This window comes from Cibotium barometz, chromosome 16 (assembly GCF_041138505.1).
Source record: "Cibotium barometz isolate CiBa-2024 chromosome 16, ASM4113850v1, whole genome shotgun sequence".
Taxonomy (NCBI): Eukaryota; Viridiplantae; Streptophyta; class Polypodiopsida; order Cyatheales; family Cibotiaceae; genus Cibotium; species Cibotium barometz.
This window is the reverse complement of record NC_141061.1, coordinates 6186858-6208940: the sequence shown is the minus strand read 5'-3', so window position 1 is coordinate 6208940 and position 22083 is coordinate 6186858. Positions and strand designations below refer to the sequence as shown.

At 42.7% G+C, this 22083-nt stretch overlaps 1 protein-coding gene across 1 annotated transcript; it reads right to left on the bottom strand.

The window, feature by feature from the left end:
- Positions 1 to 2173: 2173 nt before the first annotated feature.
- On the bottom strand, positions 2174 to 20335 carry LOC147630299 (vacuolar protein sorting-associated protein 2 homolog 1-like). The gene is made up of 6 exons (XM_086810143.1): positions 20120 to 20335; positions 19948 to 20022; positions 19652 to 19782; positions 18951 to 19055; positions 18621 to 18881; positions 2174 to 2719 (listed from the first exon to the last, which is right to left on the bottom strand). Exons 2-6 carry the CDS (start codon positions 19982 to 19984, stop codon positions 2579 to 2581), a joined length of 675 nt encoding a protein of 224 aa, XP_086666269.1. The 5' UTR covers positions 19985 to 20022; positions 20120 to 20335; the 3' UTR covers positions 2174 to 2578.
- Positions 20336 to 22083: the final 1748 nt, after the last annotated feature.

The following is a 22083-nucleotide window of genomic DNA, read 5'->3' as shown; positions in this document are numbered from 1 at the left end:
ATCAGCTCATTTCCAGCTCCATAATTCATAATTGCTCCAACCAATCATATAGCAACCTCCTTGGATTTGTGTATTACACAATTGCTAAGCAAAATTTGGGTTTAATCAACCACACAAGTGAAATTTGGCCTCCACTTAGCAAAAAGGTGAAAAACTGCTCTGTTTCTGCATATCTGGCTGCGCCGCCTGCTCCTGAGGGGAATTGATGAGTTCATGAGGTTGTTTGAAGGTAGATATGGGTGCCCAACACTCCTAGGCATGTACTCAATCCATCAATTGATTGATTTTTACAAAAAACCTAGCTTTAATTGCATCCACAATGAGTATCATTTCTCTGTTTTTGTGAAGGATTCAAACCAGTGATTTTCCTCACACATAAATGCATCAACTTGGCTCCAAATTCAATGTAGAACTTGCACATGAGTTGCCAATATGTTCCTTTGCCAGATTGCATCTATTTTCACAATACATCACCGCTTTAAAGCTCCAATGCAAAGCTTGCAAAAAATCAAAATTTTCTTTTGCTTTAGGCAACCCTAATTAGCCTTGTTTGTGCTTGAATCACCTGCAATCCGCTCGAGGGTGTTTAGTAGTCCTTACCCGATAGGCCAAGCTCTCAGATCTGATAGAAATCGGTGTGCTCCAAGCTTCACAGCATCAATGGCAAGCTTCACAGCTTTTCTTCACAACTTCTTCTCCCTCTTCTCTCACTCACTCATAAACCCTAATAGAGAGCACCAGGCTCTGATACCATGATGAAAAACAGGTAGAGGGAGAGGAGAGACACACACAGGAGCAAACCCTAACCATAGAGGAAAGCCATCTCCCTTCTCACACAATGCATAAAGCCATAATCCATAATACACAACACACACTAGGTGTTGTGTCCACACACAGCTAACCCTAGCTAATGTCCACACACTATGACCAGCTGGACGTAGTCATTTATGTCTCACACATGCTGCTACCTAACATGCCAGCACATAGTGCAGTTGGCACAAGCTGACATCGAGCTTAAATCTCAACAGAAAAAAATCAGTTAAGAATGGAAAAGTAAGAGCAATGAAAAAGAAAAACTTGGAAATACCACAAGAACCAACCTTCATAAAGGACATACATGAGGACTCAGATTCCTTGGATACATGAGCTCATTCTAAACACAGTAGGGACATACAAACCAAAACCAAAATGAGACAAGAAAGGAAACCAGAGCTCTTGAAACTAAATCATGCAAAGCAAATCTAGATTCTTATCTTGACCCTCAAAAGGAGATTGAGCAAGTTCAATAGCTCGGGATTTAGTTATTAAGACACGAGGAATTAGAACCAAAACCCAAATAGGTGAGAACCTCAGACATTGTGCATCCTAGCACCTTCATACCTATCAAGACTCACAAACCCTAAAAGTACCAAGTGCCATCATAGAAGAGATTGAGACTTGATTGATTCAGGGAACAATTAGAGTATGATAACCCTAAGCTTATCTTAAAGATGGATATTCCAATTTCACCGACACGTTGCTATGAAAAAGACGGTGATGGATTTGCCTCTAAATATTCCTAAACTGCTAGATTTTATGACTTTATAGATAAGCATAATTATAACCGCCTAATTGATCCTGAGAGCTATTTGTAGCAATGAGATCTCTTCTTAATGGAGAACTCAACGTAGAATTACCACCATTCACAAACATGCATAAGGCACGCCACCATTAATGGAGAACTCTACATAGGATTACCACCATTCGTAGACATGCATAAGGCACACACCCATCATGCAATGGAAACACCTGGAGTCATGCCCGAATCAAAACCCCTAGTGGAAGAAGAAAATACTAAGTTTCTGGTTAAAATTCCACTCAATAAACTAGACTAACATTTTGAAGGTGATGAGTCTAATGCATCACTACCAGTCACTAGGGGTATCACAATAGATGGAGGTGTGGGAGTAAGCATAATTACCAAAAAATGTTGGGAAAAGATGGCCAAGCCATGTCTTGAAGTCCTAAATATTATGCCTCCGCAAGCATACTACTTTGAAACTTCCACTAGTTTCTTTTTTTTTTGGATGGATTGTGTGTGTGTGTGTGTGTGTGAGAGAGAGAGAGAGAGAGAGAGAGAGAGAGGACCACTAGAATAATAGAGCACCATTGCAGCCATGAAATCGCAAATAAACAAACAATATCATGACTTCTGATAATCTGCTTGCAATGCTCCCGTACATGTATCTTCAGCAAAAGATCAATATGACCATCTCTTGAGATTCTTCAAAAACAAAGCACTTGTCAAATAATTCCAGATAAATTGGTGTTGCGCGAAAGTAAAAAGGATATCACATACGTACATGGGTCTGGACAATAAACAATGTTTTCTCAAAGGAACTGTACAGAGTGCTTTGAGCAACTGTTTTTCTGAAATATGGTAGGAAAAGAAGTTTACAACTTGTGTGATCATGAAACCAGAGAATGTGCATAGTCTCACTCGGAAACATAAGCAAGCACCTATAACGGGCACCTTTTGATAACATAGTCTTCCAACTTAAAAGAACAGCTCAAATATCTCCTGCTAAATTAAATCACATCACATCTTCCGAAGATTATCAAGGCGAGCCTGCAAATCACTGTCAATGCCAATGTCATCTCCATTAGCAGCACTTGCCTGTGGAACCTTAGCTGCTGATGCATTGGCTGGCACAGTGGATGTAACGGGTGCACTGACCAACTGTTGGTTGCAAGCCAAAAAATCAGTTAAAATCACATCTTGAAATATTTTAGCAAATCATGTCTTGATTTCTTTTTGCCAGTTTGTGTTATAGTATATTCAAGTACAAAACACTTCATTATAAGATGGCTGAATATAAAAGGAAAAGAACAAGCCAACCAAAAAATTTGGTAAAATTGAAGAAAAATACCAACATACCACCATGGCAGACCACAAGAACTTTCAACTATTGAAACGTTTAAAAGAAATGAAAAAGAGAAACTCATGCATGCTTTGATTTGACACCCACCAGAGCAAATAGCTCTGGTGTTGCTGCCACACTCAGACCCTATTCTAGGAAGCATGCACTGTGCATCTTCAAATAGGCATCTATTTCATGATCCCCCCTGCCTAAGCCTTGCTACAACCATTGTTTCCCTGTCAAAACTCCACTTTCTGGTTTCTGCTGCTTGTGTAAGCAGATACAGTAAAATGGACTAGGACTTTTCTCAAGCCCTATGCATGTTGATGTTACTTCCACGTATATATATACTGTCATTTGACTTCTATGCCAAATGCTCTTTGATTGATTCTTGTAACGTAGAGTTACGTCATAGCTTTTAAAATATATTTGTTTTATATTTGTCTCCCGTACACCTTTAAAAATCCATAAGGAAGAATTCCTTCCATGAGCTCAAGAAGTAAGCTTGGTTATCATTTTCCTTGTGGCTTGCTCGCCTCTTGGTGCTTTTGCGAAATTCATGAAAGGTCAATAGATAGGAAGGAGAGAGGGAGGGAGTCGTGGAGAGAGAGAGAGAGAGAGAGAGAGAGAGAGAGAAGATTCGCACGACTTGATGGGTAGAATCAGTAACTTCAATGGACAAAATTCAGCAATCTTTCATGACGAAGATAACACACAAGATAGAGGGTTTATGTAATATGCGGAAGCTTCGGAGAAGGATCAGTACTTCAAAACTCAGAAAACAGCACTCTTTTCGCGACGGAATTAACGCACAAACTGAAAGACGATGTGCAGAAAATAGAGAGAGAAGGGGGAGATGGAGAAGGACACAGTATTGGGTCCCAATTACCCTCTGTAGGGCCCCCACCACGGATGGTGTATTTGCTTTATTAGAATGATGTAAATCTGAAAACAAATACAAAGTACTTGACCTTTTCTTGGCTGGAAAAACCTGCCCTTGACCTTCAGTCCTTCACCCCTTTGCTTTAGCAATGTTCTTGGCTGTCCTGGCCCTTGGTTGCTTGGAGCACTTGGTGAATTATGAGATGACTACAATGAATTATGGGCTGGGCTTTTATACTACTCCCTTCATGCAGTCGGCTGGCTTCAGGACAGCCCACGACTGAGTATTTTTAATAAAATACTCACACACCTTAATAAAGTGTTTTCACACTTGTAATCCCTGCTGTCCAGCCTGCGCATGCTTCTGGACAGCACCCTGGCTGCTGGGCATGCTGCGCATGGGTGTGGGACTGCCCCCCACACCTGGCCGCCTGCTGTTTAGGGCTTTAATCTCTGTCGGCTGCCTGTCCAGAAGCTCTGGAGCTGGCCGACAGCCCCTCCAGCCCTTGCCTTGGCTGGTGGGCAATATCTTGGGCCCTCCTGGCCCCTTGGGGGTGGTTCTATACCTCCCCCATGCCCATGCTAATTATGCAAATCCTTGCCCTGGGGTAGCCCTATGGGCTGGCCCCATCTCTACATGCAAACTACATGCCTACAGAGGCCTGGCATCCAGTTGCAAACCAGATACTCAGCACATCTGACATCATTCCAGAGGGAGACTCACAGCGCGGACTGGCACTGCTTCATGTGCAGGACAATGCACACCTGACCTCGGACGACTGAGATGGATCCCTGGCTGACTCGTCCCGGACTGGGCTCACATGGGACCAGTTCACCATCCCAGGTCCTGCACCTACTGTACAGAATGTCTACGTGGCATCCAAGTGCGGGATGCACGTGACAGTTTACGAGCAAGATTAGGGTTTGCGTTTTTGCGTTAAATCTGCGTTTTTGCATCAGCTTTTTGCTCATTTTCAGCATAGTATAGTGCTAGAAAGTCTAGTTTTCAGCCTAGCATGATCCTAGGGAGTTTAGAAAGCATGTAGAACTCTAGAGTTAGGGTTTTTGGGCTGATTACAACAGAAAAAACACACTCTAGTACGTAATCACACCCTCTAGCAGTGGTGCTATCCCGAATAACCAGCCATGAAAACCTTGGCTCTGGCCACCCGAAGGTTCTACCCTTAGAGCCACAGGCTTCACGTAGGTTCAGATAATGTTTGCTTTCGAATTTGTTGCGAAGAACCTTACTGAATCGGACTGAACAGCACTGTTTTCAGCCTGCAAACATGCTGTCCAGGTCACCCCGAGAGATGAGATGGGTGCCCTGTTGTTTTCCTTGAACCCAGAGCCTTCAGAGCATCAAATCTCAGCCCTGAAACCTGCTGTACAGCAGTCGACCAGCCCTGTAGAGAAGCTAGAAGGGGTCGCCTGCTTCAAGGGGGAGAGAGAAGAATCGCTTTTGTCTGTAGAAGCTATGGAGGCAAGCAACCAGCTATAAATCAGCCCTGCCAGTAGTCGACCAGCTCTCAAGAGCTGTTTTTGCATGCCAACCTGACACCTGTGTGAAGATCAGGGTGTTCCACCTCCAAAAACAGCTGGAAAGGGGGGTGCCTAGTTGATTTTGGACTTCCCCTCCCAGAATAGCAACTCGTGGATCTATTATGGCTCGATGGGCTGCCCACCTTAAGTAATGGCGAAGTTTTATTAAAAACTGGTTCTCTTGATGTGAACACTTTAAAAATTGTCTGCCCAAACTTAAGTGTAAGTGAACACTTTATAATTTGTCCACCCAAATTGAAGTGTATGTGAACACTTGCACTCATAAACCTTCGTATAATAAAACATAAGTTGTAAATTGAGTTTGGGGTTACTTACCACCTGCAAAACAGATAAAGACCATCGCCTCCGTCCCAAACAAGTGTGCACAGTTTCCAGGCGTCCTCGGAGCCCATGGACAATCACAAGCAGAAGTACCAAGCATTGTTCAGGCAGTCAAGACAAGTCATTCATGCATGTCAAAACACACACAAATGCTTTATGCATAATATTATGGATTCCATCTCCCAACTTATTCATCTTGTACCGAACCCGTCTCGGGCATCGCCCATACAAGTATAAAGAATGCTCACCAGGGTGTCCACCTTTCCATGAGACTTCATCAGCATGCTAGGAACTCTCACCAGGGTATCCACCCTTCCATGAAGCCCTTCGATACGTACCGAGTCATGCTAGGAACTCACACCAGGATATCAATCCTTTCATGGAGCCCTTCTACATGTAACCAATCATGTCGAGCTCACACCAGGATCTCAATCCTTCCATGGAGTCCTCCCACATGTAACAAACCATGCCAGGAGCTCATACTAGGATCTCAATCCTTCCATGGAGTCCTTTCACATGTACTAAACCATGCCTGGAAGACACACTAGGGTCTATACCTACCCTTCTATGGTGTTCCTCCACATGTGTATAGTCAGAAATATGACATTCTCCCCGGCTTCTAATTAGTTGTCCGCAACTGAAAAGCGGCCAAATAAACTTGTAGAAGATCCGGATAATCCTTGAAGTAGTCTTCATCTACCCATTTCACATCCAGAGCGGGGTAGTTCTTAAACTTCACAAGGAACCTGCGGATAAGCTTGCCACCAACAACTCTCCGTTCCTTATGAAACACAATCTGTTCTAGTTGAAGCACATCAATTTCAGGTTGGTCCTCAATAACCGGATCAAGCGGCTCAAGACCCACATATTTCTTGAGGAGGTTGACATAAAAAGCATTATGTATGCGCCAGTGTTCAGGCAAAGCAAGCTTGAAAGCCACCTCATTAATCCGTTCCAATACTTGGAATGGCCCATAGTACCGGGGAGACAGCTTTGGGCACTTGCCTTCCTTGCTAGGTTGCTTTTGAAGGTGTGCCTTCTCAAACCCTCTTTGAAATCCACTTGTCTACGATGTTTATCTGCAGCTTTCTTATGCTTTTCTTGAGTTCTTTGTTTGGCTGTACGTACTTGTGAGAAAGCTTTGTCCAGATCTCTAACATACTCATCCACAACAAAGATTTCATCCTTCGTGTGAAGGATAGGTGGAAGTACCATCCTGCCATAAACCATCTCAAAGGGTGCTTTCCCAGTGGAGGTGTGCACCATATTGTTATAAGCAAACTCCACAAGAGGCAAGTACATCTCCCACTCTAGTTTCCGCTCAGCCACATAGCATTTGAGCAAATCAAGTTCAGCTGAATTTGCAATTTCACTTTGCCCATCCATCCGAGGATGATATGCTGATGGAAAATTCAGCTTTGTGCCCATATTATCAAATAAAGCCCACCAGAATAAACTTGTGGCTCTCAGATCCTGATCTCCCACAATAGTCTTAGAGGCATACCATGATGCTTGAAAATCTGGGCCAAGAATATTCTTGCAATGTGCTTATGCTTAATATTCTTTTGCACAGGAATGAAAAGAGCTTGCTTGCTAAACCTGTCAATGATGGTCCATATGACATCATTTCTTTGCTGCGTTTTAGGTAAATCCATGATAAAATCCATGTCCCATGGTTGATCCGGAACAGGCAACGGTTAAAGCAAACCGGGTGTCTTATGCCTATCAAACTTCACTTTCTAGCAAACCATACATTCTCGCACATAAACATCTATGTCTTTGCGCATGTTTGGCTAGAAAAAGTACCTCTCCAAGGCCTGCGTAGTGACAAGAACTCTTCAATGCCCTGCATACGGCGGTGCATCACCTTAACCCGTAAACCCTTATCCACACACAAGCGCTTTTGCATCATCAAATATCCGTCCCATATGCAATAGTTCAAGGTTGAAATGCCCTGCTGTAAATCAGCCCGATGAAGATGGCAACGCGATGAATAGGTTCTTCTTTAACTTGATGCTCCAAACAGAGGCTCGTGCTTCTTTTATACTTGGGAAAGCCTTGCTCTTTGCCAAAAAGTGATGCTTTTGCTTTGCTTTTGCCTTTTACTTTGCTTTTGGTCTTTTTAAAGTAAAATATTACTCAACTTTAGTAAAAAATTCTTGTTTTGCTTTTCTAGCTTTAGGGCCTTGCTTTTTGGCCTTGGAACTACTTTTTGAAAAAGGGGCTTTTAGCTTTTTGGTCCGGCTCAATCTCCTCTTTCTAATGGCGCCCTTGGCTCGCGGTCAATCTTGTTTGACTTTTTACTTTTTCTTGCTTTTTGACCACGAATGGTGCTAAGGGACCTTGTCTCCCAGCTATCTTGTGTCGGGGCATGGGTTTCATCATGTGAAATAGAGCTAGGAGGGCCAAATAGTTACAGGACCCATTGACTAGCATCATTAGGGCCTATAAATAGCGTAGGCAGATTTCAGTCATTCATCTTAGCATTCACAAAGGACATAAGTCTTCCAAGGGTGAGGACAACCAAGGGGAAAGCTCTCGGTCAAGGTGAAGGTGAAAGGTGAAGAACCAGAATATTGTTTACAGATTTGCATCATTCTAATAAAGCAAATACACCATTCGTGGTGGGGGGCCCTATAGGGGGTATTCAGGACCCAAGACTGTGTCTGACTCCCTCTCTCTCTATTTATGCACTTGTCTCTAAAACGCAAACCCTAATTTCAAAAACCCTAATTCAGCATGCACCAAACATAAGCTAAGGGCTGTCCTAGGATGACCTAAGCTCTGATACCAATGTAACATGCGTTGCAGAAGCGTGTTCATGATTAACGCTAAGCAAAGAAGATAACGCTAATCCTATGTTTAGCAAAGACACAAAAGAGAAGGAGAGATAGACCTAATCTACTGTATATTGCCAAAACATGCTATATATACAATGATCTTGCTGATTCACAGCTTCATGATGCATACCAAAGATCCTTGCAACTCTCTACTTGCTATCGAACAAGAGAAGCTCCTGCTGATCCACCACTATGTCCTTGCTGCCTTGCACACTCTGACAAATGGATCCTCTTGATCTTTGAATGATCATTCTAATGAATGCCTAATGATCCTATTTATAGGAAAAGGAATGAATTCGTAATCAAGTCGGTTTAAACTATTTTTCCCACAAAACATTGTCCAAACAGTCATATTTTGTGTCCAAACTATGCCCAAAAGGTGTCCCAACCATTGGGCTATGTCTTGGGCACTTCCGGGAGCTTGTAGGGCTGCAAAATCTGCTCTAAATCTGCCCCTGAATCTACCCATATATTTGCTAATGAGAATATACATGTCTATGAGCATTGGGATGAACGGATGCACATGACACCTCCGCACTCCGACGTGCCCGATGCCCCTGGCCCCAGCCGTTGGCCACGATCACCTCATCAGCTCCAGATCCTAGACATGCTCCACCGCCATCGAGCTACCTTTCCACGTGACATAGTTGAGAGAGACCTCTCAGCCATACTCATTAGCCCCATGCTTGATATTTTGGAGAGTGGTATACCATCTACTCGAAGCTGATGCTGCTCTTATGTTTCTGTGTTCTTAGTATTCCATGATGAGTTTCCATGGACAGTTTTGTATCACCCTAGTAAGATAGCTATGTTTATGTTTTATTTTCCATTCCATGATAAGATATGCCATGAACATTATTGTATCACTTTGGTCTCATAGGCCCATTGGATCTTTAGTAGATGTCTCTCTCTCTCTCTCTCTCTCTCTCTCTCTCTCTCTCTCTCTCTCTCTCTCCACACACACACACACACACACTCACTATAATAGATGCCTCTAACACGCCTCTAACGTCTAAAAAATACAGGTCTTCCGAGGCGCATACCATACCCGCCTCGTACCAAACACCTCTGACGCCTCTAACAACCTTACTCTCCTTCTCTCTCTCTCTCTCTCTCTCTCTCTTTGCCTATGCTTTCGCCTGTGCATACTCCAACAGCCTAGACACCCTCCACACGTGTGATCTTCTCTTTGTCCGGCTGCCCATACACGGCCTCTGATCTTGTCCTTTAGGCAGTTGCATTAAACCGTGTCCATAAGCACCCAAATTAGGAGGTGCACATGACATCCCCTCCTCCTAACTTGGAGCACTCCAGCATATGATGTGCATATTTGCTCCAATTCCAACTAGATCCATCACTCCCTATTGTATCTGGTCGGAAACTGGAGTGACAACTCGTGATGACAACTGACCAACCACCATGGAAACTGAAGAGGCTATCGGAACATCTTCCTCCTCCTCCAATTGTAGGCTCTGCTCTCACTGACATCTATTTATATATATACCTTCGTAGGGTCAAAAAAATCTGAACTTATGAATTGAGAGATTTGAGAAAGAAATAATAGTGAAGGACAAAGACAAAAACAAAGCATTTGAAAGATCAAAAATAAATAAACTAACAAATCTAGCTACTAAGGAGAGGAAATCAAAAGATAATGTCAAACGAAGACTTTTAATTAAGACATTAACAAAAAAACAAACAAACAAACAAACAAACAAACAAACAAACCAAACAAAACAAAACAAACAAAAAACCAAAAAACCAAAAAAACAAAAACAAAAAACAAGAAACAAGAAAACAAAACAAAACAATTACATGAATTAAAGAAACTTTAAAGAATAAAAATTAAAAAACACGCACACACAAAAGCATACACACTTCTTCTTAATAAGGACTTAAACCTTTTGAGCTGAGATACTAAACAACAACACAAAATAGCAAAACAGAGAACTGTAAACTCTAGACCTAAAGCACTTAAGAGCCAGAACCAAACATTAAGCTAAACTTTAAAAAGGACTTCAACTCAAAAGTGCAACCATTAACTCCAATGTCTGTCCGAACATGAAGTGTAGGTTCATCAACTCTATCATGCATAGCGTGGACAATAAGCTATGACATCCCTACTCACGTCATCAATGCCCAAGAGTAGGTGCAAGTTTGTGTAAGGTTAGTCCAAAAGAACATGCTTTATAAAACCAGCAAACCGAGGTTCTATCACTCTCCGGAGGTGATGGGCATACTCAACCATGATAGAGACTAGCACTCAAAGTCTGCTATAAGGTATAACAACAAAGAATCACAAAACATAGGAAATAACCAAACTATGTCTATATTAAGCTAGAGCGAGAAAGAATTACAAAAAGACTAAACAAGGCCTACTCTAAGTTTAGTTTAGTTGAAATGGCTAAGTACGTGACCCAATCTCAATCAAGGGAGACATGAAAAACAATAGGGGACAGAGAGGGACTCTTCCTTGCTGGCTGGGCGCTCTCGAAGAAAGGCAATCTCATACAATTGTTGGGGGGGAGGGAGGGGGCAAACACGTGACCTGTAAAGCCAAGTAACCTCAATGTATCTGACCCTGAGGAAAGGACTGCTGCTCCAGAGTCCAAATCCACAAATAAGCCTCTCGGCACTTCCGCATGTGTATGATGTCCGTCCATATGCTCTGAATGGACTCTGCAGGTAGCATGGTAGTGCCCTCTATGACGAGCATGCCAAATGTCCCATGGACTGTTCAGGGTGCGCTCTTACAAGCATTGAAGGGAGACTAGGCTCAGGCAGAGACTCTCCTGCTCTCTAAGCTCTGCTAGCTTGGTCTAAGCTCTTGCAAGCATTGAAGGAAGGCTAGGCTCAGGCAGAGACTCCTACCACTCCTGTCTAGACCGTTTCTATGTTGATTGACCAGTGGGCTTATGGAGGAGGTGGTTTGGTGGATGTTTTAGCTGGCACTACCTTTTAGGACCATTCACCCGTCATTCTCTCTCTAGATGACCCTTGGCGACATGATGGATAGTAGAGCCTCTGCATACTCAAGAGCTTGATCCAGGACCTCCAGATTTGTTGGAGGATTGAGGAGCTATGGGAGAGCTTGGCCTTTCATGAGGGCACAACAGGTGCGACGTTGGATACCTCCTCCAAATCTGGAGAATCTCAAACTTCTTGGTATTGAGAGTGGATTAGCAAGAGCTAAGGAGGATCAAACATGGTTATAGTCATGATTATGTCATGATTAGAAACATGATTAAGAGTGGATTAGGAGATACTAATGAGACATGGCTTAGGCATAATCATGTAAACACACAAGTTACTTCTTCATTAGCAAGAGCCTCTTATATAGGCAAGTAGTACATGACCACATGACATCATCTATGATGTCTTACAAGCATGGAAGGCCATCTCCCCCATGTGGGTATCCCATCTCCCCCATGTGGGTATGCCATAAATGAGAAATATTCCCTCTAGGCTATATTTGATGTAGGCGCCCTTTTGAGGAGGTGTCTTGAGTGAAGTAATCAAGGTTACATAGCCCCTTTCAACCTTTGAATGGATTTGGGTGATATATCCAACAAACCCTCCTTCAACCAAATCCATGACAATGCTACCTTTATGATGGCAATTCTAAGTTCTAGTTACAACATACAAAAACTAGTTATGATGACCATGCTGGTGCCCGTAGGTCTTATTCCAGTTAGGTTTACAATGCTAGCAATGATGGATGATGCTAGAATACCATAGTAAAGCTTACAATGAGATAGTTATGTTTAGGATGGAGAGGTTTTTAAACATGGTATGGGCTATCCCTTGATTTTACTCAAAAGGCCCAATCTTCTTCGATAAAATTGGCCTCTTCGGAGGCCTCTTCTTGCAGCTCTTCTTTGTCTTGACTTGCGAGAAATGCCTTTTGTGCCTTTTGTTTGAAGAAACAATTTTCTTCAATATGATTGTCCTTGCCGCAGAATCCACAAGTCTTCTTCTTTCCTTTTGTGTCGATGAAGTTCTTCTTCTTGAAGTGTGACTTGTTGTTGGAGAAGTATGCCCCTTCCATTATCCCTATATTCTCTTGCTTCTTCTTGTACTCCTCAAGGAGTGCAGCTTCAATGGCTTCTAAAGTAGGATCCGGAAGATTCATGAGAGTTGACACTAAGTGCCCATATTCATCATAAGGCATGCTTTTCAATAAAACTGCAATGGCATCTTCCTCATCTATTGGTGCTCCTATTGTTGCAAGTTGTGACATTAGGCTTTTCATATAATTAAGATGAGTAGGTAAAGACTCAGAAGCTTTCTTTTCAAGTTTAAAGAATTGGATTTTCAGCCCTATCTTGGAATGCTTCCCTTTTGCCCCAAATAATTTCTCTAAGATTTCCCATGCTTCAGCTGAGTTGTTTGCATTAGAGATATGATGTATGTAGTTGTCACTTAGACCTAATGCAATTATGGCAAAAGCTTTCTCATCTCTAGGTAACCATCCTTGTTCACCATCTCTAGTGGTAGGTTTTTTCTCCTTTCCACTAGCAACTCCCCACAGACCTTTCTTCATGAGAATAAATCTTACTCTAACTTGCCAGGTATGAAAGCCTACCCCATTAAACTTATCAACATGGAATGAGGATGTAGACATGATGATAAAGCAAGGTCTTACCACTTGAGTATCCCTCAAGGGCAGTGTCTAATGCTTTTACAAGATTAGATACCTTCACCAAATAGATGAAGGTTATTTATGAAAAATTCAGACCAATCATGCCCTCCTAAAACATTGTTTGCTCTTGAGTTGTAGACATTGTTTCTTACCCGTCTCCTCGGCTTTCTGCTTTTCTTCTTAGGCCTCAAATGTTGAATGTTCGATGATTCAGCATCAGATGGTTCAGCCATTGTGATTCAAAAAATGATGTAAACAATATCATCATCACAATATAGTAATATCATCAAGTATATGGTGACCAATGTGATAAATGCTTTCAAAACAACTTCCAAAAATTGGGTCACTTGGAGTACTTGAAGGAGGTAGAGGCCTAGGTCAAAGCATCTAATGCTTTAAGTACTTTAAATATCAGAGATTTGAGACTATTTTAAGCACAAAACATTGGTGATTAAGTTGAATAATCACCCATTAATTTACTGTTAAGAACTGAAGCTTCAGAAGCTCTGTCAGTTCTACAGCCACCAAACCACGCATCCATTCGCGATTCTGACCAGATCAGCGTGTTCGCAGCCTACGAAAACCCTTGAGGCTCTGAGGAATTAGAGTTTGGTGACGCGATGGCGATGGGGCAGCGTTTTCCCCCAAATAAAAAGGCGCCGGTTTCTGCTGCAATGCCGTTGGCTCCAGGCGATTTCTGGCTAATTCCGCCCGTCAGCACCTTCGTGTTTGAGTTGAGAATGGGCAGCTGAAAGCTTGTGGTGAATCTTGAAGTGGGTAGTGAGATATTGAAGCTCCATGGACTGCCTGTCTTTCAGCCTAGATAATAGGAGAGGATAAGATATGATTAAGTTAATAAATTGCTAATTAATCCCTAATAAGTGAGCTTTGGATGATGTAAAACCTGCTCTGATACCAATTCTTGGTATTGAGAGTGGATTAGCAAGAGCTAAGGAGGATCAAACATGGTTATAGTCATGATTATGTCATGATTAGAAACATGATTAAGAGTGGATTAGGAGATACTAATGAGACATGGCTTAGGCATAATCATGTAAACACACAAGTTACTTCTTCATTAGCAAGAGCCTCTTATATAGGCAAGTAGTACATGACCACATGACATCATCTATGATGTCTTACAAGCATGGAAGGCCATCTCCCCCATGTGGGTATCCCATCTCCCCCATGTGGGTATGCCATAAATGAGAAATATTCCCTCTAGGCTATATTTGATGTAGGCGCCCTTTTGAGGAGGTGTCTTGAGTGAAGTAATCAAGGTTACATAGCCCCTTTCAACCTTTGAATGGATTTGGGTGATATATCCAACAAAACTCCCCCTGGCTACGCCCAAACTCCGGGAGATGACAAGGGTCTTGTCCCCTGAACCGTGATGGTGAAGATAAGCTCCTCCCAAGCCGCAAGCTCTACACAAGAAATCAACCTAAGGGAGGCCTTGCTAAATCATGCTCCAAAAATCCACTCTACATGCCATGGAGTTAGGGACATAATTGTTGAGGAGGCCCACCCGGTCCTCCCCAAGTCTGATAATCACCCATTGTGCCCTCCTTGGGACTATGGTGCCGGCATCCACCATTGCTAGAAGAAGCTGCTCACAAACTGAGATACATACTCTGCCCCGAATCCCAAACGGTCTGAGGGTAGGTGACCAAAAGGTGTGGCTCTTGCCCTATGAAATCTTCCCGCATTTGTGGGTACGACCAACTAACAAGTGATGCTCCTGTAGAAATATGTCGACTTAACAAAAGCTTATAACTTATGGGATCCTCTATTACACCCTTAGCCCATGTTATTCTAGCCAACTGCACTAATCCTTAGGATCCCCTAACCCAAGATGAGGCTCTCTAACCACGTGGTTAGCCCCATTAGGTACGTAACATAGTCCTTGTCGAGATGCTCCACTGCCGATGATCCATCATATATTTCTTCAATCACCACGAGCATGACACTGAACTCTTCAAAAGTTCGAGGATTTCTCCCCTTAGTGTTCAATGACGTAACCAAGCCATCATACTTCTGGGACAAGATCCTGGAGTGTCACAATTTGGCCACCCAATTGGTCCACCCATGCTTTCTCATTATATATGTACATTAGACCGGCATCCCATGGCAGTTAATATATGTCGGGGATTGATGTCACTCATGTGATATTGTGGACTTGACTTTCTGCTGCGACATGTGCCTGTGTGTATAAGCTCGGAAATGCTTGGAGGATTGGTGTTCCACTACATAAGGTACCTCGTGTACTTGCTTGGAGCACGTCTATTTTGGTATAGTCTCATGAACGGGGATTGTTGAAACCGGCCTTCAGAAATCTGGCAAGCGATGAAACAAACACTCGCACACAAAACACTTCATCACCCATGGGGACCTGGAAAAGGAAACAAACAAGGGGAGCTAGTGTGCTCCTGCAAAATAGTACAAGGACATCGATTGGCCCCAAAACGCAGTGGCGCCCCTTGCGGTATTTCTTTACTTGATCAAAATTTGAGTACAAAGTACAACTTGTAGAATCCTCTACCAATAGGATCCCTCGAAACTTTCACCCAGGACTTCCAAATAAGAACTCTCGTTATTACAGCAAAGCATTCCATAGAGAAGGCACACTTGTACAACACCTCCCTGCTTGAAAAGGTCTTCTCCATCGCTAACATGGATCCCGCAACCCTTTTCCAAACAGCAGTAGGGCTGTACCAAACCACATGTCCTTCCTATAGTCACAGCTTGCATGTAATTTCCAGAAAACTAGAACCCGTCCACAAGAATCCAAAGACATGCTTTCCACATGAAACCAAAGACCTGTATCTAATAAACCATAGACCTGTATCCCATAAACCATAGGCCTGTTTCCTCGATACCAAAGTTCTGTTTCCTCTCGAAAAACCAATGTCCTCTTTCCATGACAGATAAACCCACATATGCACCATCCAATCACGGTGCCAAAAACCAAGGTTGTTTTCCATAGCACCAAGCGAGAGAAAAATTTCCCTGAACACATATAAGTTCATCACGAAGAGAAATCACACCATCTCTCCCATGAACATCGTCCTGTGTATCCGTAGCTTGTTCTCCTGCTTCAGAGTCTCGTACTTCCATGGCACACAAAAGAGAAAAACACAACGGGCCCTTATGATGAAAGAGAGAGGGGTTATACAGTGGTTGGCTGCCTCTGTCCAGCAGCGCCTCCCCCCTGTTTCACCTGCAATCTGCCCGCCTGGCTGTCCGTTGCTGGCTGCCCGACTCGTCGCCAGTTGCTGGCTGTAGCCCAGCCGCCTGGTGCCCCTTTGCTGGCTGCAGCCCATAGGCGCAGCCGCCTGCCTGCCTGCCTGTACCACATGTACACAGCAGCCTCACCACCTGTAGACCATGCGCAGCATGGCCAGCCGCCTGTAGCCCAAGCGCTGCAGCACCTGTCGCATGTAGACCATGCAGCAACAGCGCTCAGCTGTAGCCCTTGTGCACAGTACCCGGCACTCGCTGTAGACCACATGGCGACCACCTCTCCAGGGGATGCCCGCCATACTCCATGCGCCACTCTTCGCCTATTTAAAGAGACAATTCGCTTTTCTCAAAAATGCCAAAAGCAAGATTAAAAACACATGCCTCCAATATTAATAATATTTTTAAGTCTCAAAGGTTATTAAACCTTATAAACAATAAAATCCCTTTTTGTCCCCTTTCACACTTGGGCTAGCCACCATATATAGGTTACCTTTTCATATCCAACTGATGCCTGTTCACACTATCCATCCCGTGCCCGTGCCTGTGCCCGTGCCCACCTGCTTGTTGTCCAGAGGAAAAAAACACAAGGTCGTAACAATTGTGCATACCAATGTTGCATTGCATAGCATCTTTATGTGCTTGCCTGCAATTGAATTTGCATATTGTTTTCATGCTTGCTTAACCAATGTGTAGTTCCGAGTATGGGGATGCCCGCCCATCAACCGTGTGTGAAACATTCTGTTGACATGGTTATATGGCATGTTACATGTGGTAAATATTAGTCAAAACCTAGCCTTAGAAACTAGCACAAATTTATAAGTGAGTGTGTACACACTTTATTCGCACACACTGATGTCCCGAGGTGGACAAAACTCAATGCCCACTGCCCAAACCTTATCCCCTTTTAACAAAGGAAGCAACCAGCCATGTGTCCATCCCAGCTTGCACCACAAGTCACTTGTCCTCTCTACCTAACACCGAGGTTGTACATCTCATCATCTCTCTCTTCTCTCCCTCTAGAAGTAGGCGTCCCCCTTCATGAGCCTGTTTGTCTGTATTTTCTGCACTTTCTCCTTCCCAATATCCAAGCTTGCTAGTGTGTTTTCCAAGCTTCCAAGAGTGTTTCTAAGTAGTGTTCACTCTCCTACACACTTCCAATGTCTAAAATTAAGCAAAACAATTGTAGTTTCTGGTCTTTTGACTGAAAACCCTAATTTCAGCATTCCTTTCTCAAGTTGAACCATAGGGGAAGCTTTTCCAAGGTTCCCTTCATCCGAATAATAGAGAGCAGATGATGGTAGGAAACATGGGCACTAAGAGAGTAGTGTGAGTTGCAGATCTTCACCAACAACCATATTATTTGCAATGCTATATTCATATGCATTGGTATAGAAATCTGGTCAAAAATACCCATGACACTATGTACTTGATTCTACCAAGATTAATATACACTATTTCAGGGAGAGAGGCCGACCGTTCCAGCTCATTGTGCGTCTCTTGTCAATTCAGCAAATTACATCTTGTATTGAGCATGTTGTCCATTAAATCTTGGTGTATTTAAGTGTATTGATTAGCATTGTGTTCATCCAAGCATTCTGCACCGATTGGTGGAATTACACGCGCATCGTCGTGCTAGATCTTCACTTGATTTGTCGATTCCAAGTGTTGCCATGTAATCTCAAAAATCCTTGATCCACGTAATGAATTGCTCAGCTCCTTCTCCACTCTCCTACTAGTTGATTCTCAAGGTTTTGTATCCTTGTCTAATTCGTCATTTCATTCTGGTTCCATAGAACCAACCAGGCCTCTACCGCAATACTCATATGCTGAATCAGAGTCATCACAAAATCAGTGACGTTGATGACGATGGCACAGAGAGTATCTGTGTTTCTGCTCCTCTATACCAAAGTGAATGGCAGTTTGAAGACACTTCTGTACGCATCATGTTCAAATCAAGCATTGGCCTCCCAAAAAAATTTCCTTTAAATTCCTGATCACACATGTTTCACTCTATGAAGTTCAAAGGAAAGGAGGGTAGCATCACAGTTACCACATTGATGGACAAATGTATAAATGCACAAATGTAGTGTACAAGCACATTAACTACCTACATGAACGGCACTGGCAGGGCTGGATAACTTATTACCACAAAAAAACAGTACTTTACTTGGAGAAAATCACCCAAAAAAGAAAGTTAAGCAAACAGTACAGCTCTAGAGGATGGCATACCTGAGAATCAAGGTCGATGCCAATTTCATCAAGTACTTGGTTGACAAGTTCCTCAGTTTCCTCTTCCTCTTCATCTCCTTCCATTGCATCATCAATAGCATCTCCCATCATCTCTGTGGTCATCTCCATTCTCTCATTCTGCCTCTCAAACTCTTGCATTATCTTCTGTATAGCAGGTAAACTCATCTGCCTGTTCATTTGCCTCATTGCTTTGGTAACACCTTTCATTGCATCCGCCATTGATTGTGTTGACTTCAATGTCTACATAATCACAAAAAAATCATCAGAATTCGACCATAGCCAATATTAGTAACCATCCTTCATGCTCACCTGTATTCTAAGTGAAACACCTTGCAACTGAGATTTAAGAGCGTAAAATTTGGTGCTTTGATGTCTTGTTCGAATCAAATCTTTTGCCATTACCCTCACAGCACCCTGTCAACAACCACAACATATTCTTCAGTCCTATAAAGCAGAAAACTTCCTGAACGCTGAGAAAATACTTCACCCTAGACTCTTCAGTATAGACAAAAAGTGCTTCGCTATCATGCCATAAAAGACCTCTTCTGCTGGAATTTCAAAAAAGAAACCATTTCAAATGATCTGTCACATTCACACCCAACCAATCCAATAATATACCAATGAAAAATACTCAGTGTGATCTTAACATTATGAATCTAATCACAAAGTTCAAACCTGGTGATTACATCACACATCACCCAAAAGTAGGTTCAGCTTTATGTATAAAAAATATGTCCACCTTATTGAACAGCTATTCATATATGTGCAGCCATATTCAGTTTCCATGAAGAGCTGGTTCAGCTATGGTGAAGGCTAGCCCCAAAGAGCAAAGCCAATCATACATGGCCACTTTCGGATTGCTCAAGATGCACAAGCACACGTGAGCGTGGGTAGTAGCTGGTGAGGAAAAAATGCTGCTCTAGAAAATGTCATCGAGGCATTATGAACCCTTTTTTTTTAAGGGCATCCCCAATATAAACACGAATGTAAAAGCGGGGTTAATAACATACCATCTGATTTTGCTTTGCTGTTTTCTTGATTTCCACTATCAATTTCTTCTCCTGGGCCTGCAGACTTTGCCTTTCCCGCTCGATCTCTCGGATGGATCGATCAAGCATGCGCTTGTTCTCCCGCAAAATCTCTGTCAAGGCACACTCACAGGCTTCAGGAGGAAAATGGGAGAAAAAAATAAGGGTGTTTGGAACCCTGAAACTGCAAGATCTCTGTGAAGACACGGAGCTGTAAGAAAAAACAGGATTTGAAACCCTTTAAAAAAAGGTATTGGATGTGAGATAATATGGCCTACCTGCGGGGGTCTTTTTCTTCCCGAACAGGAAACTCATGTTAGAGTAGTGCAATCTTTTTGCAAGGAGATCAAGTCCTGATGAGATCCATCGCGAAGAGGGCAAAAGACAGAGAATGAGAAAAAGAGAGAGAACTGAATGAAAAGAAAGACAAACGCAAAGCAAATCACAAACCTTCTTCTTCGAGCTTCTGCTGCAAATTGTTGTGGACCAGCTAGGGTTTTCTTTTCTGCACAGATTGCTCAAACTTCGAAGGTCTTTTGCACATCAATTTTGTTCATTCCGTATAAATAATCTGGTTAATTTATATTAACTACGATATTGAGCAAAGATAATCACTAAATGATGGCGGGGCCTCTCGAGTCTGAATAACGTAAAATTGGTTTGCCTTAGGATCTCTCCTTGCCCTTTTTCTACATCTATGTGGTGAATCCTTATGTTTTTTTTTTACATAAATATAATTATACTTATAGGTTAAGTACAGCCATATGCAAAAGTCCTCGTCTTAACTCCCATCCTATTTCCAATCACTATAAAGAAGGTTATCCCACCTAAGATGAGTGTTCCCAAGAGATATGATATCCCAACTTCATAAGCAAGGACTCAATAGTACATTTTGGGAGTCTAATCCTCCATATAATCCTCCTTGGTCCATATCTTCACATCGGGTCTCATGCCAATAGGGTTCTCTATCAAGGCCGTATAAACTGGCTACTTCTTCTTCAAATACCATCTTCTAGTTTTAGGTCCAAACTTTGGCCAACTTTTCTTCAAGTCTTTCCCTTTATAACCTTGCCACACATGCCAGAATTTGTTAGGTTGCCCTAATATGTACTAACATCTCAACAGCCTGAAAGCAACTCAACCTATCCCAGCTTGTAAGGCTTGCACTACCTCAACAAAAGACTTATCATCCATCTTATTTACATAATATACATAATTAATGCACACATCTATACATCAGGTCTACCAAATCCAGACCCTGCCTTGAACCTTTTTAAAACATCGGCCAATTCCTAGAGTTCCAAATATCCCAGAGATAGCAATATCTAATAAGACTAAAGACTATATTAATAGCCCCTTCAGCTTCAATCAATCTCCCCAACAACCAGTCCCCCCAAGTCCCCTTTACCCCTATGCAAGATAGTACCCATTTATCAATCCGGTCCCACAGCCCCCTAATAGCACGACAACCCCAGAAAGCATGTCTGCCATCTTCAATTGTTGTTCCACATCTAGGGCAGGCTCCATATGTAAAGTTCCTCTATAAAAGTTTGTATCCAATGGGAAGAGCCCACATACAAACCCTCCAAAAAAAGCTCTGAGCCTTCATTGGAATATCCAACTCCCATAGCAATCTCTATCTCTTCATCCATGTATTAGGACTCCATCTTACTCTCCAGATTTTGTTGCAGTACAACACATTTATCTCACTCTTGCTCGTCTCCTCATACAAACACCTGGTACCCTATCCAACTTAACCCCTTTGAACCAAGACCAGTCCTTCAGCCAACAAACCTCATTGAAAGCAATGGAAACCCAGCCCTTCTCAATTTTCTCCACGGCATGCCTTACCACCTATAGATCCCTCTGCTATAGCCCAAACTCCTCCCTTATCTATCCCAACTACTTCCACCCAACTTTAGAGCAATCCCAACAGTCTCCTCTCCAAGCCTTATCAATCCTCTGTTATTTAGCTTCCTGGCTATTCTTGCATCTAGCTGAGCTAAGGGGGGGAGTGAATTTGTGGGTCACAACAAAGAGTTTCCTGAAGCCCTAGTACAACCTTCCCCCTTCATCAAACCGATCACTTCCTTCCAGTTCAGACATAGAAACTTACAAAAGGAGGAACTCATAATTCTCAAAGGGGCATGGGACAGCAACTTAGCTTTCCAATCCAGTCCAAGCCACCTACCTTTGAACTGTACACTAGACTCTTCAATCACCTCTCTAACCATCTTAGCCCCAATTACCTCTTGCAAAAGACATTTTGGTAACCTAATTGCTACCCTTGCTTTGGCATGAATAGGCAAGTGCAGAATCCCGAGTCCTCCAACCCTGAAGAATCCTTCTGTTACTTGGCACACATGAGGTGGTAGATGTAAATGTGAACATTATAAGAGCATCATGTCTACTCT

Excerpts from the sequence above, each read along its gene's own strand:
- LOC147630299 (XM_086810143.1), bottom strand. The coding sequence starts at position 19,984 with ATGAGTTTCCTGTTCGGGAAGAAAAAGACCCCCGCAG. Across the intron at positions 19,783-19,947 it reads GAAGAAAAAGACCCCCGCAG|AGATTTTGCGGGAGAACAAG; the intron begins GTAGGCCATATT and ends GTGCCTTGACAG. Across the intron at positions 19,056-19,651 it reads CAGCAAAGCAAAATCAGATG|GGTGCTGTGAGGGTAATGGC; the intron begins GTATGTTATTAA and ends GGTTGTTGACAG.